The following is a 15,056-nucleotide window of genomic DNA, read 5'->3' on the forward strand; positions in this document are numbered from 1 at the left end:
TTCCCAACATCCCAACATGGATTTTCAAACCATCTTTAACTCCACTTCCTGGGGGTTCAATGCCTTCTGGTCTCGTCGGGCATCAGGTCTACACATGCAGCACAGACATAGATGCAGGCAAAACACTCAGATTTGTGAAATAATTTTAAAAGCTAGAAAGGGAGAGGGGGTTAAGGAGGGAGGGAAAGAGTGGGGGGAAACAGTAGAACACACTTTCTTCACTTGCCTATAGCTGGCCTGGTTTGTGGCTTTTCACTCAAACTTTATTAAATGGTCCTGGAGATTTCCTCTGGGCTCGCTTGTTAAATTCTACTGTTATCAAGACATAATCCCTGAAAAGAAAACCCAGTTCCCTGAGAATACCAAGAATTCAATACATAGTCCAGACAGCTCTGAAACCTGGGATCCTTCTCACGAGCCTCCCAAGTAGGATTACATGCCAGTGCCACCACAGCCACAACACAGCTGGTAACAAGCGATATTCACAGCCAGTCTCAGCCCTGGGGAGGACCGATCACTGGAGACTCAGCGGGTGAGACTGTCTGTTAAAATCAAGTATCTCTTAATCACACTTGTTTCCCAAAACATGCTATTTCTTAATTTTGTGCTGAACCCAGAAATCTTCCCACATGCTTCCCAATGCTAGGGAGTTTTCCCAACACATTCATTTTAAGCGCTACCACCATGACAACGGAGACTTTACAAGTCCTGTATGTTAGGCTGCCCCACAGTGAGTTATTTCATGTCTATTTTAAAAAAACCTGGGATGACTGAAAGTTTTGTAAGACTCTCTACACTTCTTAAGACAATGCTCTGTCGTTGTGAAGAGACGCCATGACAAAGGAGCTCTCAGAAGACAAAGCATTTAATGTGAGCTTGCTTACAGTTTCAGAGACTCAGACCATTAGCATCATGTCTGGGAGCTACATCCTGATCCACAAGCACAGAGAGAATGAGGGACTGACCTGGCATGGCCTTTAGAAACCTCACAGTCCACCCCACGGTGTCAAACCTCCAGAAAGCTCACAGACAAAAAGGGTCGGACCTTCTAACTCTCATAAGCCTTTCAAACAATTCCACTCCCTGGTAATTAAACATTGGCATCTATAAGCAGGTCTGGAACATTCTTATTCAGATCACCACATTATATATATAAAGGACGTCTGTCCAAATGAGGGCAATGTCTCTTGAGGGTCCCCTCATTACTAAAGGCTTTTCACATGGCGTGCGTAAGGTTTCTCTCCAGTGTGAGCTATTTCACATCTTCTCCACAATGAGAAGAACTCTGAAGTGTGTCTTGCAGCTTTTCTCCAGTGTCTGCTTCTGTGTATTAGAAGAGCATTTCTAGTAGTAACAGCTACACCAATTCAAAAGAATACCTTCTCTCGAATCTGTCTGACATTTCCCCACATTGCTAGCACGTGGGGACTTCGTGAGAGCTACCATGTTACTTACTAATTCCCTTATTTGGTCTACTGTGAATCGGTACATGCCTTCGCAGATGAGTTGAACTCAAAAAGCCTCTCCCGCACGTCTCGCACTCATAGGGTCTCTCGCTACTGTGGATTCGTTCGTGTACCCGGACCTCAAAAAAGCGGCGGAAAGACTTCCCACAGTGCTTGCATACGTAGGGTTTTTCTTCACTGTGCATTATTTTATGCTTCCGAAGGGAGCTGTCGGAACTGAAGGCTTTCCCGCACTGCAAACACGCATAGGGCTTCTCTCCAGAGTGATTCCTTTCGTGGTTCTGCAGGGAGGAGGAAGAAGCTAAATCCTTCCCACACTGCTTACACTTGTAGGGGTTCTCTCCGGTGTGCATCCGATTGTGGAACTGAAAGGAGCTGTGATTATTGAACGACTTCCCACACTGCTTGCACACATACAGTCTCTCGCCAGTGTGAGTGCTTCCGTGTCTTTTAAGGTTGCCGGAACTACCGAAGGTTTTCCCACAGTGCTTACACACGTAGGGCTTCTGACCAGTGTGGGTTCTTTCATGCGTTTTTAGGGAACTGGAGTAAGTAAAGCCTTTCCCGCACTGCTTACAAACGTAAGGATTCACACCGCTGTGAGTCACTTTGTGCTTCTGAAACTGATACCAAAATGTGAAGGCGCTCCCACACTGCTCACACACGTAAGACTTCTCCCGGGTGTGAGTCAGCTCGTGTGATTTGAGGTAGCGGGAAGCAGTGAAGGCCTTCCCACACTGCTTACACACATAGGGTTTCACACCGGTGTGAATCCTTCTGTGTATTCGAAAGTAAGTGGAATCAAGAAAAGTTTTCCCGCATTGTTCGCACACATAGGGCTTCTCACCAGCGTGAATACTCATTCTTCTTCTAAGGCAAGCAGAACGGGGAAGAGACCTTGTGTAAGGATCAGGCAGAAAAGGATTCTCACCTGTGCCAGTTCTCTGATGCCTTAAAAGGTTACCCAACCGAGCAAAGCCTTTCCCACACAGTTCACACACATAGGGCTTCTTAACGCTGTGAACCTTCTCATGCCTTTGTAAAGGACTGGGATGCGCGAAACCTTTCCCACATGCCTTGTGCATATAAGACTTCTTTGCGCAACCATTTTGTTCATACATTTGGCTGGATTTGACACAAGGAAGGTCTTCTTCAAAGTTTTTATTGTTGGAAGGTTTTTCTCCGGTGGGAGTGCTTTTGTGCATCTGAAGGGACAGAGAACTGGAGCTGCTCCCCAACTCCTTACGTTCATACAGTGCCTGTCCATATTCCTGGTCTTCATAAGGTCCTACCTGATGGTTCAGTGGCACACCCAGAGATGAATGGCCAATTCTACCCTCTTCACAGGCATTCTTTACAAAGGTAGCAAGTCCTGGACAGGAGTGCCCTGGATTGAAGCTGAAGATTTCTGCACACTGACGACTTTCATGATAGTCACAGAACTTCTCCACCAGTTGGCTGCTGCAAAACAAATGAAGAGTTCATGACTAAGACGGTGCTCACCAATGACTAAACAGAGAAATGCTGGCTTCATGCTGGGAAACAGTTTGTAACAGTTCAGACTGCATGCTTTCCAAGTCTACTTGAGGGCAGTCACAGCAGAAACAGTGGGATTCATGTACGGTGAAGTATGTGTCCTTGAGAACATTAAACATTCACACAGCATTTCAACATATATCTCAATTCACAATCTTTAGAACATTTTGGATGTTGCAATGGTATCAATCAAAAATCACCTAGTTTTTAAATACTTGCAAGGTCATGAAATAAAAAACTGACATTTTTTTTAATAATAAGTCATTCCCAACTTGTCCCCATGACTGGTAGATAAATCAATACAACACTAAGTTTTAAAACATGTGTTAATTCCCTGTGTCTATGGGTGTGTGGGAGAAGCTCAGGACAACTTTCAGGAGTTCTCTTGGCTTCTATGTCGGTGAAGCAGGGTCTCTCTGAGAAGTGCTGGGATTACATACATGCACCATTTTATGTGGGTTCTGGGAACCGAACTCAGACAATTCTGATTTCATGGCCAGCCCTATTACTGGCTGGACTGGCTGGTTTTGCCACAAGATGGAGTTATCACAGAGAAAGGAACCTCCCTTGAGGAAATGCCTCCACGAGACCTAGCTGTAAGGCATTTTCTCAATTAGTGGTCAGCGGGGGAGGACCCATTGTGGGTGGTGCCGTCCCGGGGCTGATAATCCTAGGTTCTATAAGAGAGCAAACTGAGCAACCCAGAGGAAGCAAGCCAGTAAGCAGCATCCATCCATGGCTTCTGCATCCACTCCTGCCTCCGGGTTCCTGCCCTGTGTGAGTTCCTGTCCTGACTTCCTTTGGTGATGAACAGCAGTGTGGAAGTGTAAGCTGAATAAACTCTTTCCTCCCCAAACTTGCTTCTTGGTCATGTTTGTGCAGGAATAGAAACCCTAACACACTGGCTAGGCAATTTTTTTGAGTCCCCTGTACACCATTTTGCAATGATGAGGTGTAACTGGTATAGTTTTCTGTCAACTTGACACAATGTAGAATCATCTGAAAAGAGGAATCTTAGACTAGAAAATGTTTGCATTAGATCATCTTGAGGCAAATCTGTGGGGGCATTTTTGTTACCAATCATCAGTGTGGGAGGAACCAGCCAACAGTGGGTGGTGTCACCCCCGAAGCACCAGGTGGTTCTGATTGTACAAGAAAGCAGGCTGAGGAAGCCCTGAAGAGCAAGTCAGTAAGCACTTTCCTCCATGGCTCAGTCTCAGTTCCTGTCTCTGGGCCCTGACTGTACTGAGTTCCTGTTTTGGCTTCTCTTACTGATGGACCATGACCAGGACATGTTAGACAAATAATCCCTTCCCTCTGTCTATGTAAGGGAAGGTTGAGCCTCAGGTACTGTGAAAACCATAATGGAGACACGAGTAGCGTAGGATGACAGCCCAGGGTATCAAATGATGAGGCACTGGCCTGACCCTGGAGACAATCTGTGTTGCTGGTAGTGCCTGTGAGAAAGTGGAGCAGTCCGAGACCGTGTGAGCCCAGGAGATAGAGTTTCATTTCCAGGAGTGGGAGCCTAATGTTTATACTGCTGAAAGTTGGTTTCATTGGCTTTGATTGTGACTATGCCCTTGTTCTTCTCTATTGGAGTAAGAAAGCATGTAAAATTCATTTTTTTTTTACAAGGGCCCCACAGTTCAGAGACTTTTTTGGCTTTTGAAAGAGACCCTTGGTTTTTAAGGAGCCCTTGGACTTTTCAACTGTTGAAATTTCTTAAAACTGTTTCTAATGCTTTAAACTGTGATATTAATATTAACATGACATAGTGTGGACAAGCAAAAAGGGACATCAGAGAATCGATTTTGATAGTATCTTGTCATCTGAACAAAATCTAGGGGACTTTAGTTGGAAAAATGTCCTCACGGAGTTGGCCTGTAAGGAAGCCTGTGGAACATTTTCTTACTTGATGATCCAGCCCACTGTTACGAGCACGATCCCTGGGGAAGGGGTCCTGAGGTTCATAAGAAAACAAACCGAGTAAGCCGTGTTCCTCCATGACCTCTGCCCACAGGTTCCTGTTGGACTTCATGACCTGACTTCCCTTGATCATGGATTGCTGATTACAGGGTGAAGTTAACCCTCTCCTCCCCAGCTGCCTTGCCCGTTGGTCTTGAGTATAGCGATATAAATCCAAACTGAGATATTCTGTATGGCCTAAGGTATGGATTACATGAGCCATGGTAATACATCCACATGACATCAGCATATTTTGGCTGCTCTCCATATTGTAGTATTTGGCATCTCCTAATGCTGATGTGTAAAACACAATTCTGAGAGAAATTTTCTGGAGTTAAAATTGGTTTGGGAGGGACTGGAGAGATGGCGCAGTGGTTTTAAGCACCAACTGCTCTTCCTGAGTTTAATTCCCAGCAAACACATGGTGACTCTCACAACCATCTGTAATGGGATCAGATGCCCTCTCCTGGTGTGTCTGAAGACAGCTACAGTGTACTCATATACATAAAATAAAAGAATCTTTTTAAAAACAATGATTTAGGAAAGAAATTACCTCAGTTTTCTCCATAGTTTCTCATACTCACTCACAACCTTCTGTTTGCTCAACTTGTTTCCTAAAATGCAGACACAGAAAAACTATTACTAATTATTAATTAGAGGAAAAGTACTGGATGCCAGCTAAATTCATGGTGTATCCCATTTGACAAATTCTCCCCAGTTCCCTTCTCCATATTCCAATTCATACGTCAACACTGATTAGCTAGAAACATTGATGGACCAAAAAAGGAAATGCCCATGTGTACCTATAGAGGCCAGGTTCCTCAGGGTTTCCTGCATCACATCTTTGTACAGCTTCTTCTGGGATGGATCCAGCACAGCCCACTCCTCCTGCGTGAACTTGACAGCCACATCCTCAAAGCTCACTGACTCCTGAAAGCACACACATACATTTCCAGGAAAGTGAGCCTCATGGTACCACAGACGTACACAGAATTAATAAGACATGACACTGTTCCACAAGGGTTCAAGTTGTCCTGGTCATCACACTCTACTGCTCATACAGACCGAGATGCCTTCCCCCACTCACAAATGCTAAAAGTAAACGGGAGCTTTCTGGGAAAGGAACATCAAAGAAGGATGAGCTCTTGTGCAGAGGACTGTGCAGTTCCTCCTTCTGCACTGCATCTTTCTAACAACTGTCACCCCAGGTTCTATTGTCTACCACCCACCATGATCAGTATCTGCTGTCCTCAGAACGTGTGCGCTTAGAAATGCTGGGCACCCTTGTGTTCTGCTGGTGTCTGAGAACTGAGATCTGGAGGGATTCCTTCCCACCGGAGCTGTACAGAGTGAGGTAGATTTCTCAGACAGTTGATGACAACTATAGCCTAAGTTAAAAAACAACATCCTCTTCTCCCTAAGAATCCTAGCAATCAATTCATACTCATCAGAGGAATCCTATCTGCCTAAAACCCAACACATTGTCTGTCTGTATTACCTGGGTTGGTAGATACTACTTGTACGTGTTTTTAAAACTTTGGTTTGGGGGCTGGGGATTTAGCTCAGTGGTAGAGCGCTTACCTAGGAAGCGCAAGGCCCTGGGTTCGATCCCCAGCTCCGAAAAAAAGAACAAAAAAAAAAAAAAAAAAAAAAAAAAAACTTTGGTTTGGTGTGCAATGTGGGAGGAAAGCGTGAGTGTGCCACAGGACTCTGGTGGAAGTCAGCAACATCTCTTGTGAGTTGGTTCTCTCTAGTTTAACTGTGGTTTTGGAGCTTGAAGTCAGACCATCAGTGTCGCATAGCTCGTGCCGTTACCCACAGAGCCAACCCATACGGCCTCTAGTTAATACTACTTATAACGTGCTAGGAACCTGAATACATGTTCTGTGATTGCACAAAAGGCCAATATTACAAAGTGTATAGCTGGGTTCCTTAATCAAACAGCACACAGGGCTCATGACAAGGAGTTCTCCTCAGCAGTGTCCCATTTTGCTTTCTGTTGCTGTGACCAAACGTAACTTGGGCAGGAGAGTGTTTATATGGATTGCGGGTCACAGTCAGTCACGGAGGGAAGCTAAGGAGGAAACGAAAGGATGGATTGTGTAGGCAAGAACTGACGCAGAAAGCATGAGTGCACGAATGCAGATCACTGGCTTGTTGGGTTATCCTTCTCATCCACGTTCCAGCCCCTACTAACTGGGATGTCAACACCCGCATGGGACTAGGCCCTCCTCGACCAATTAACAAGCAAGAAAATGCCCTGGGGCTGGAGGGATGGCTCAGCAGTTAAGAACACTGACTGCTTTTCTGTGGGTCCCGAGTTCAATTCCCAGCAACCACATGTGGCTCACAACTGTATGTAATGGGATCCGATGCTCTTTTCAGGTGTGTCTAAAGACAGCTACAGTGTACTCACATACATAAAATAAAGAAAATTCTTTAAGACCCAGGCTTCCAAACTATGTAAAAAGGGAAAAAGAAAGAAAGGAAGAAAGAAAGAAAGAAAGAAAGAAAGAAAGAAAGAAAGAAGAGAAAAGGCCATGAAGACACGTGCACAGGCCAAACCGGTGAAGCCAGTTCCTCAGTTGGGATTCCAATTTCCCAGGTGTGCCAAGTTGATAAACAATGGAGCCATCTCATTTGGCCATCACACCACTTTTATGTGAGAACTCTACTAAATCATTAAACAAAGGGAAAGATTACAGATGCCTTTAGACAGAGCTCTAACTCACCAACATGCCACCTCTATGATTTCTAAAACACACATTAAAGTAAAATACCTGGATGGGCAGTTGTTCTGCACACCTTTAATCCCAACTCTTGGAGGCAGAGGCAGGTGGATCTCTGTGAGTTCAAGGCCAATCTGGCATACAGTGCAAGTTGTAGGACAGCCAAGGCCACACAGAGAAACCCTATCTTGGAAAAAAAATAAAATAAAATACTTGACCAAATTTATTACCTGCAGATGAATGTCTTTAATGAATGTCTACAACCAGTCCCCTACACAGGACACTGTATTCCACACTAGAAGCCACAGGTTGTCAAATAAAAGGCCATGCCAGAAGCTGTTGGTCAAGAGTGTCCCAAGGGCTGCCCCACCACTACCTAAGAACTTGACATTGTCTCTCAGCATTGTCCTTTGTCATGCACTATGTTACTGCTGAAGGAGAGAAGCCATCAACACCTGTCATTACCTGTGAACCCTGAAAGCTATGCTATCAACCAGACAAAAACACACGTCCACAGTCAATCGCATCATGAAGGGGTAACAGATTGTATTCTAACTGGATTTAAGGCCCACTACATAGGGAAAACATGTCTTGCCCTGGCAGTCTGACCTAGAGCTGGAGAGGTCACAAGCCTCTGAAATAAATCTACTTAATGGTGACAATCTTAATATCTGTCTATGCACATAGATAAGTGTAGCACTTATCGTCAAGAGAGATGTTTCTGTGTGCAGTGGACAACGATGAACACAGAAACTCACAACCTGTCCGTATGAAGAGAAAAAGTCTAGGGAGTACTCAGGCATCAATGAGATATCCACACCTTTCTCCCCTATCCCATCCCCCAGGCTCAAGAACCAAGAGGAAGCAGGATGCTTGTTGAAGCCAGAGCTTGGGCTGAAACAGTGTCTTTTGGACATGACAGGGCTACATTTAAAATAATAGCCACTGTGTTTGTGTAGAGAAGAGCAAGACAGTCAACATCCCAGCATGGATGGGGCAAGGGCAGATAATTGTCTGTTAATGGCTGCTAGGTGAGGGCAAGTCACACATTAAAGGTGTGTCCCTTGGTAAGTCGACTGTGCTGCAATGCATAGCCTAACAAACAAACATACAAGAGCAGCAAAATCTGCTTATGATGATGATGATGAGGATGATGATGATGATGGTGATGATGATGATGATGATGATGATGTGTTTTTTTAAAGTAGAAGGTTGGAGAGGTAAGGAGAAAGGTCATGGTATGTGTGGATATGCTCAAACACTGTCTCCAGGTATGAAATTCTGAAAACATTAAAAAAAAACAGCATGTTTAAAAGTAAATCAAGTCAGGGTGTGCACCCGTTTTCTACATTGTTTTTACTAGATAGACCTCGAGTTCTCAACAGTTCAGACCAGATTAGGACTCACTGAGAATATACACAATCAAATTAATGGTCTAGTACAAAACCCCACAAGTCATGGTAAATCTAAGTGATGGTTAGAAAAGCCTTGGGATATTTTTATGGTATCTCTATGTCCACACTAGCTACATGTGCGTGTGTCTTTATATTGTAAACACGGTACCAAATTTGCTTGTAAGATGACTGAGTCCTACTGGAGAGAGGGCTCGACAGCATCCTCTGCTATTGTAGAAGGCCTTGGTTCGAAACCCAGCACCTATTTCGGGTGGCAGTAACTCAGTACCTCCACATAACCCAACACCTCGGGCCTTACGCATTAACAAACAATTATAATTCAAAATAATTAGACAAAGAAGAGTGAGTCCTCACATACACCAGAACTCTGAAATTAGGCTGAAGTCTTTTTTCTTATAATTAAAAAATTTAAGTAACGAAATCCTGATCCTGGAGCCCTTCTGGCTTACACTTGGCTACCAGTCCTTAGGATCGGCGACGGAGAACCAGCACTGACAAGGGGCATAAGGCGCTCTGTTCTCTTTTACGGACTTTAGTTTTATTTCGTGTGTGCGTGCACCCGAGCGTGCTAAACTTAGAGTCCAGAAGAATGATCTGGACTTACAGGCAGCTGCAAGTCGCCTTCTGTGGTAGTGAGGAAACAAACCTGGGTCCTCTGAAATGCTCAGTTAGGTCTCCACGCCCAGAAAACAAAACTTTTTACATTCAGTGTGGCCATGGTGGGAGAAATGAAAAAAAGGGGGTCTGATGCCCTCAGGTTCACATTTGAGATCGATGTGGCCTTCACATTATAAGATTCAAACAGAGGTCAGGAAGTGCACGCACTTGGATGCTGTGGCATCTTTTTGATCATTACCCCATTGATCCTTGTCTTAGTGTTGATGCTATGAGATGGTCAAAACCAATCCTTATTATTTAAGCAAACAAACTGAAATGCTTGCCCCCATGCAGGTAAACAAGGTCATGTATCTAGAAAGAATAGAAACTTGAAAGACTGTAGCACTCCCCACTACCAGTGTAGGAGTGAACAGCTGCTGGGGATAGAGCCCCTGCCCAGCCAGCAGCTGGAAGAGATGTTGGGACTGTGGCTGCACAGACGCTGGCTGAATGGAAGAGGTCAAGAGGGCAGTGGCCAGGAGTCTTCACCTGTGTTAGGATGGGCCGTCTGGTGATGCGGCCACCTTTGAGTTATCTCTGCTGTTTGGAAGGAGGCCCCCTCCTATGTTAGTAGCCCCAATACACACACTCATTGGTTCATCAACTGGACCCTGGTACAATCGTCCTTTGTACTATTCTGGGCTCCTTTTGGTGGTGAGTAGATGTGTGGGTTGTGTGAGTGTCCCCAGGAAATTTCTGTCACAGACAGCTCTAAGGCCAATCCATGGTGGCTCTGTGAGGCCTGTCTATTCCTCCATTCTAGGAGAGGGACAGGCTTAACTCAGGTACTCTCTGTGTTTTCTATATTCCACCTCCACCATATCAACTTCTCACCTTCCCTTCCCTTCTGTTTACTCATGTTTAGCACTGTTTCCAACTCCCTAAGAGAGAAAAGGCCTCAGCAGCTAAGCTCTAGGGAAGTCTGTGGACCTGCCACTAGGAGCCTTTGCCTATTGCAACACCCCTTTCAAATCTAGTCGTGACCTACCTCTATCATAAATACGAGCACTGGCTGCTCTTCCGGAGGACCTGAGTTCAATTCCCACAACCACATGGTGGCTCACGACCACTTGTAATGGGATCTGATTCCTTCTTTTGGTGTGCATGAGAACCGAGCCCTCATATGCATAAGGTAAATAAATTAAAAAAATTAAACTTAGAAAGAAAAAATACAGCCAGGAGTGCTGCCACAGCCGTTAATCCCAGCACTCTGAAGACAGAGGCAGGCAGATCTCTTAAGTCAAGGTCAGCCTGCTCTACAGAGTGAGTTTCCGGATAGCCCAGGCTACCCAGAGAAACCCTGTATCAAAAAATCAAACCAAACCAAACCAAGGAAAGTGACAATTACAATTATGACAGAGGCCAAGTCCACTCAACTCTGCATGTGGACATCCCTTGTCAGGGAGTTCGACAATGTCAGGAAGACGTGGAAAGTCAGAGCTTTATTCCTAGTTGTAAGAACTCTGCACCCAAGGCCAGATTACAGAACATACAGGAAACATCCTTTAACTCTGTGGCACTCCTAGGAAAGCAGGCACCTCTGGGTGAAACAGAGACAAGGTAGAGAAGGTGGGCAGGGACTTCTCTAGGTCACTCTGCTGTGCAGAATGTCACAACTTCTGGGACACAGCTAGCCTAGAAGAGTGTCACCTTGTACAACAACCGTCTTGACCTGATTTGCTACACACAGAGGATCAGTACCAGGAAAGGGGGACTGTTTACACACGTCCAGTTGTTCACATAAACAGCCAACCAGCATCTGCCAGCACACCAAGAGACAGTAACTGTATCAATAAGTAACAACACCTGAAAATATACCAGATCATGCCAGAAACGCCAGACACAGGAGCTTTGGGACCACAACAGATGGAGCCCTCTTACCTGAGACTAAAAGACCAAACTGTAGCAGGTTCATGAGCCATGGCGGGGTCAGCTGTCAAAAGCCAGCAAACTTGTCTACTCCTGGATCACAATGTCTTCCTCCACAGCCTTGCTCCAGGAGTTTCCTCATGGCAAAACATTCAGCCCACTTCAAAGTCACCATCCAACAGTCTGCCCTCCCAAGGGGCATTTGGCATCCCTGCACCTGCACTGGTAAGACTGATCTGGTCCCCTGCAGTCTCTCCCCTCACCTACCTCAGCTCTCTGCCTGTGCCCCCAGGACAGCCTCTATTCTGCAGCCTCTTTAACCATTTCCTAGCCATTTGTAACCTGTGCCATCTCTGGTTGTGTGAAGTGTTCCCATGTGATCTGCTGCTGCTGTTAGTGATTCACACTGGGATAAAGGGCTGGGTGTGGTAGAGCAGATCTTCATCCCTGCACTTGGGAGGCAGAGTCAGGCAGATCTGTGAGTCCAGTGCCAGCCTGCTCTGCCTATAGAGGGAGTAGCAGCCGACCAGTGCCAAATAGTGAGAAACTGTCTTAAAACTAACAGCAAAATTTGCAACAAATGGCCAAGCACGGTGGCAAGTACCTTTTAGCCTCAGCACTGTGGAGGCCAGACAGGCAGGTCTCTGAGTTTCAAGTCTGTGTGGTCTATAAGTGAGTTCCAGATGAGGCAGGGCTACACAGTAAGACTAGTCTCAAAACACAAGTTAAACGACTGGACTAAAAAGACCTTGGCCAGGTAGAAAGGAAAGTCAGGCTTAAATAGCAAATTACCACCAATAAAACAACAATGCTCGTGAATTTGAGTATTCAATAAATTCTGCCATTGTAGCCTGCCTGGCAGAATTGAGGATATTCTAAAGAGACTCTAAGACAATGGACCCCAAAGAAATGGGAATTTCCTCAGGAATCTCAGGCTGAAAGAAGGACCAGGTACCAATCAGAGTGGGGAACTTGTCTCTCAGAAAGGGACTTCATACCCTTCTAACAGATCCCCTAACAGGATGAGCCTGGAGCCCACCAAAGGTGGAGGGCAGGGCAGTGCAGTGCAGGGCGGGACCACACCTTGACCTGGACTGTTTGCATCTGTACATCCCTGGCCTCTGCTTCACTTTGATCTCACTTCAGGACTTTGAAGACACTTAGAAGCCTCCCTGGATCTTTCTTCCTCTTTCCAATGGGCAGAGGCAGAAGAGATCTTTTCTGCTCACCACTAATTACTTGGCTATTTTTATTGGGTTACTGAGAACAGCGGGCTGGCCCTGACTGGGCACAGGTTGGGAATGCCAATTTCAATAACACAAATATGTCTGTCTGTTGCTGACATAACAGGCTCAAGTCTCTTGGGGTCACTATAAGATTGATGTTACAGGTTTTGGCAGAAAGGGAGCTGAGAAAAGCTTCATTGGGTGAATTACAGCATCAAGACTCAGGCGGCCATGGTGAAGCCCTGAAGGGAGAAACAGCCTTCAGTTCTGGAGGGATGAGGGGCGTTAATTGCTCAAAAAGGTTTAGGGTGTGGACAGGAATAACAATTAACCTAAGCAGGGCAGTGTGAAAGACAATGGAAAAGGAACTGATAAAGACTACAGCCCTAAAGCTGGGTGCTCTTGCGCATACCTTTAATCCCAGCACCCCACGGAGAGGCAGGCAGATTTCTGAGTCTGAGAGCAGCCTGGGCCACAACTCAGTCCAGGAAACTCAGTCTTGAAAAGCCTTCCACTTCCATCACAGAAACAAACAAACAGAAAACACTGAAGCTATGACTCTAAGCCACCGGCAAGTCCACCATAAGAGTCCACAGAGGCTTGGTTTTACCCACCTTAACTGCAGCTGCTCTTTGTGGGTTAAAAGCCTCGGGCCACTAGGAATTGAGTCAGGCTGTGCAGGGAGGGTAATAGTCCCCTAGCCATAAAGAACTGCTCTGTGCAGCCTGACCATTCCTCTTTTCCTGCAGGTATAATACACCTGGATGTAAAAAACCACCCAGTTCCCAGTTCCAAATAATAATAATAATAATAATAATAATAATAATAATAATAATAATAATAATAAAATAGCTGTAACTTCCGGGTGGCCACCTTTGTATATTTTTACATCTCTCCCAGACCTGCAAAGACAGTGTTTCTCAACCTATGGGTCGCAACCCCTTTGGGGCGGACAACACAAGGATTGTCTATTAGATATCTTGCATATCAAATATTTACATTACGATTCACAACGGTAGCAGAATTACACTTATAAATTAGCAACGAAGGTAATTTTATGGATGGGATCACTACATGAACTGTAAACGACTGCAGCATTAGGAGGGTTGTGAACCACTGCTCTACGGGCACTTGACTTTTATTCCAGAAAGGATGGGGCCACTCGATGCTCCAATATGTCTCTATCCCGCTCTCCACACACCCCCCTACCCCAACACTCAGAATCACAATGTGCTCTGAGTAGCTGCTCCGAGACACTGCATGGGGTATGTCGGGATTTTCGGGGGAGGACGAGGCAGTAAAAGGACCAGTGTTCTAACCATCACTATCCATGCAGCCCCACCTCCATCCCCGGCACAAGAGCTCCAATCCAACTCCCAGGGTTGGCTCCCCAGGACCCTCTTACCCGAACCGCTCAGACTGCAGAGACCCTGGTTGAGAAGCCCCGCTGACCCTAGACGCCGCAGCACTGAGCGCTCAGGTAGGGGGAGACCACGGCTCTCAGCGGAGCCAGATGAGACTCTGCTGTAGACTCCGCTATCTCGGAAGGTCGGTATCCACTGCGGTCTCCGTCTGCAGCAGCAGCAGCAGCATCCTCCCCACATCTAAGACACAGGCCGAACGTACCATTTCCAGCCACGGAGTGTCCTGGTGTCTTCCTGCCGCTCCTGCTGTCACAGAAGGCGACTTTGATATCTAGACCTGGGATCCAGGATGTACTTCCAAGTAACAAACATGCCTAATTTGGGGGTTAAGGAAACAGACCTAGGTCAGATAAATTCCCTCACGTAAGAAGCATACTCCTCATTGGACACTTCGGGCACTAAAGTAATAACCTTTACCCTGATAGGCCAGCGAGCCTAACCTTTATCCCGATAGGCCAGCGAGCCCTTGGCTCGCGTCCTGGAGCGCTAATGACAGGAGATACTAGTTTTGTTGGGCAAATTAGCAAGCAGATCACTCACTGAAGCCCTAGCGTTCTAGCGTTCTATCCCTGTCTGGGTGGAAGCCTGCATGTAAGCGGCGCGTTTGTCCACTTGCTTGTAACAATGCGCAGTGGGCAATTCCTAATTCTCCCTCCTAAGAATGGAGTCAGAGCAAGAGAATTCCAGACTCAGTGGTCATGGAGACAACTCAAAGAGCTGCTTTGAGCAGGATTAGGAGGAAGGGCCTTATTAAAGGAAACCCCTG

General features: G+C 45.9%; 1 protein-coding gene across 2 annotated transcripts; it reads right to left on the reverse strand.

Moving 5' to 3' along the window:
* Positions 1-847: 847 nt before the first annotated feature.
* On the reverse strand, positions 848-14,664 carry Zfp870 (zinc finger protein 870). Of its 2 annotated transcripts, none has more exons than XM_087557801.1 (4): positions 14,493-14,664; positions 5,774-5,900; positions 5,524-5,584; positions 848-2,924 (listed from the first exon to the last, which is right to left on the reverse strand). In XM_087557801.1, the coding sequence occupies exons 1-4, from the start codon at positions 14,493-14,495 to the stop codon at positions 1,448-1,450; spliced, it is 1,668 nt and encodes a 555-aa protein (XP_087413927.1). In that variant the 5' UTR covers positions 14,496-14,664; the 3' UTR covers positions 848-1,447.
* Positions 14,665-15,056: the final 392 nt, after the last annotated feature.

Source organism: Rattus norvegicus, chromosome 7 (genome assembly GCF_021556685.1).
Source record: "Rattus norvegicus strain SHRSP/BbbUtx chromosome 7, alternate assembly SHRSP_T2T, whole genome shotgun sequence".
Lineage (NCBI taxonomy): Eukaryota > Metazoa > Chordata > Mammalia > Rodentia > Muridae > Rattus > Rattus norvegicus.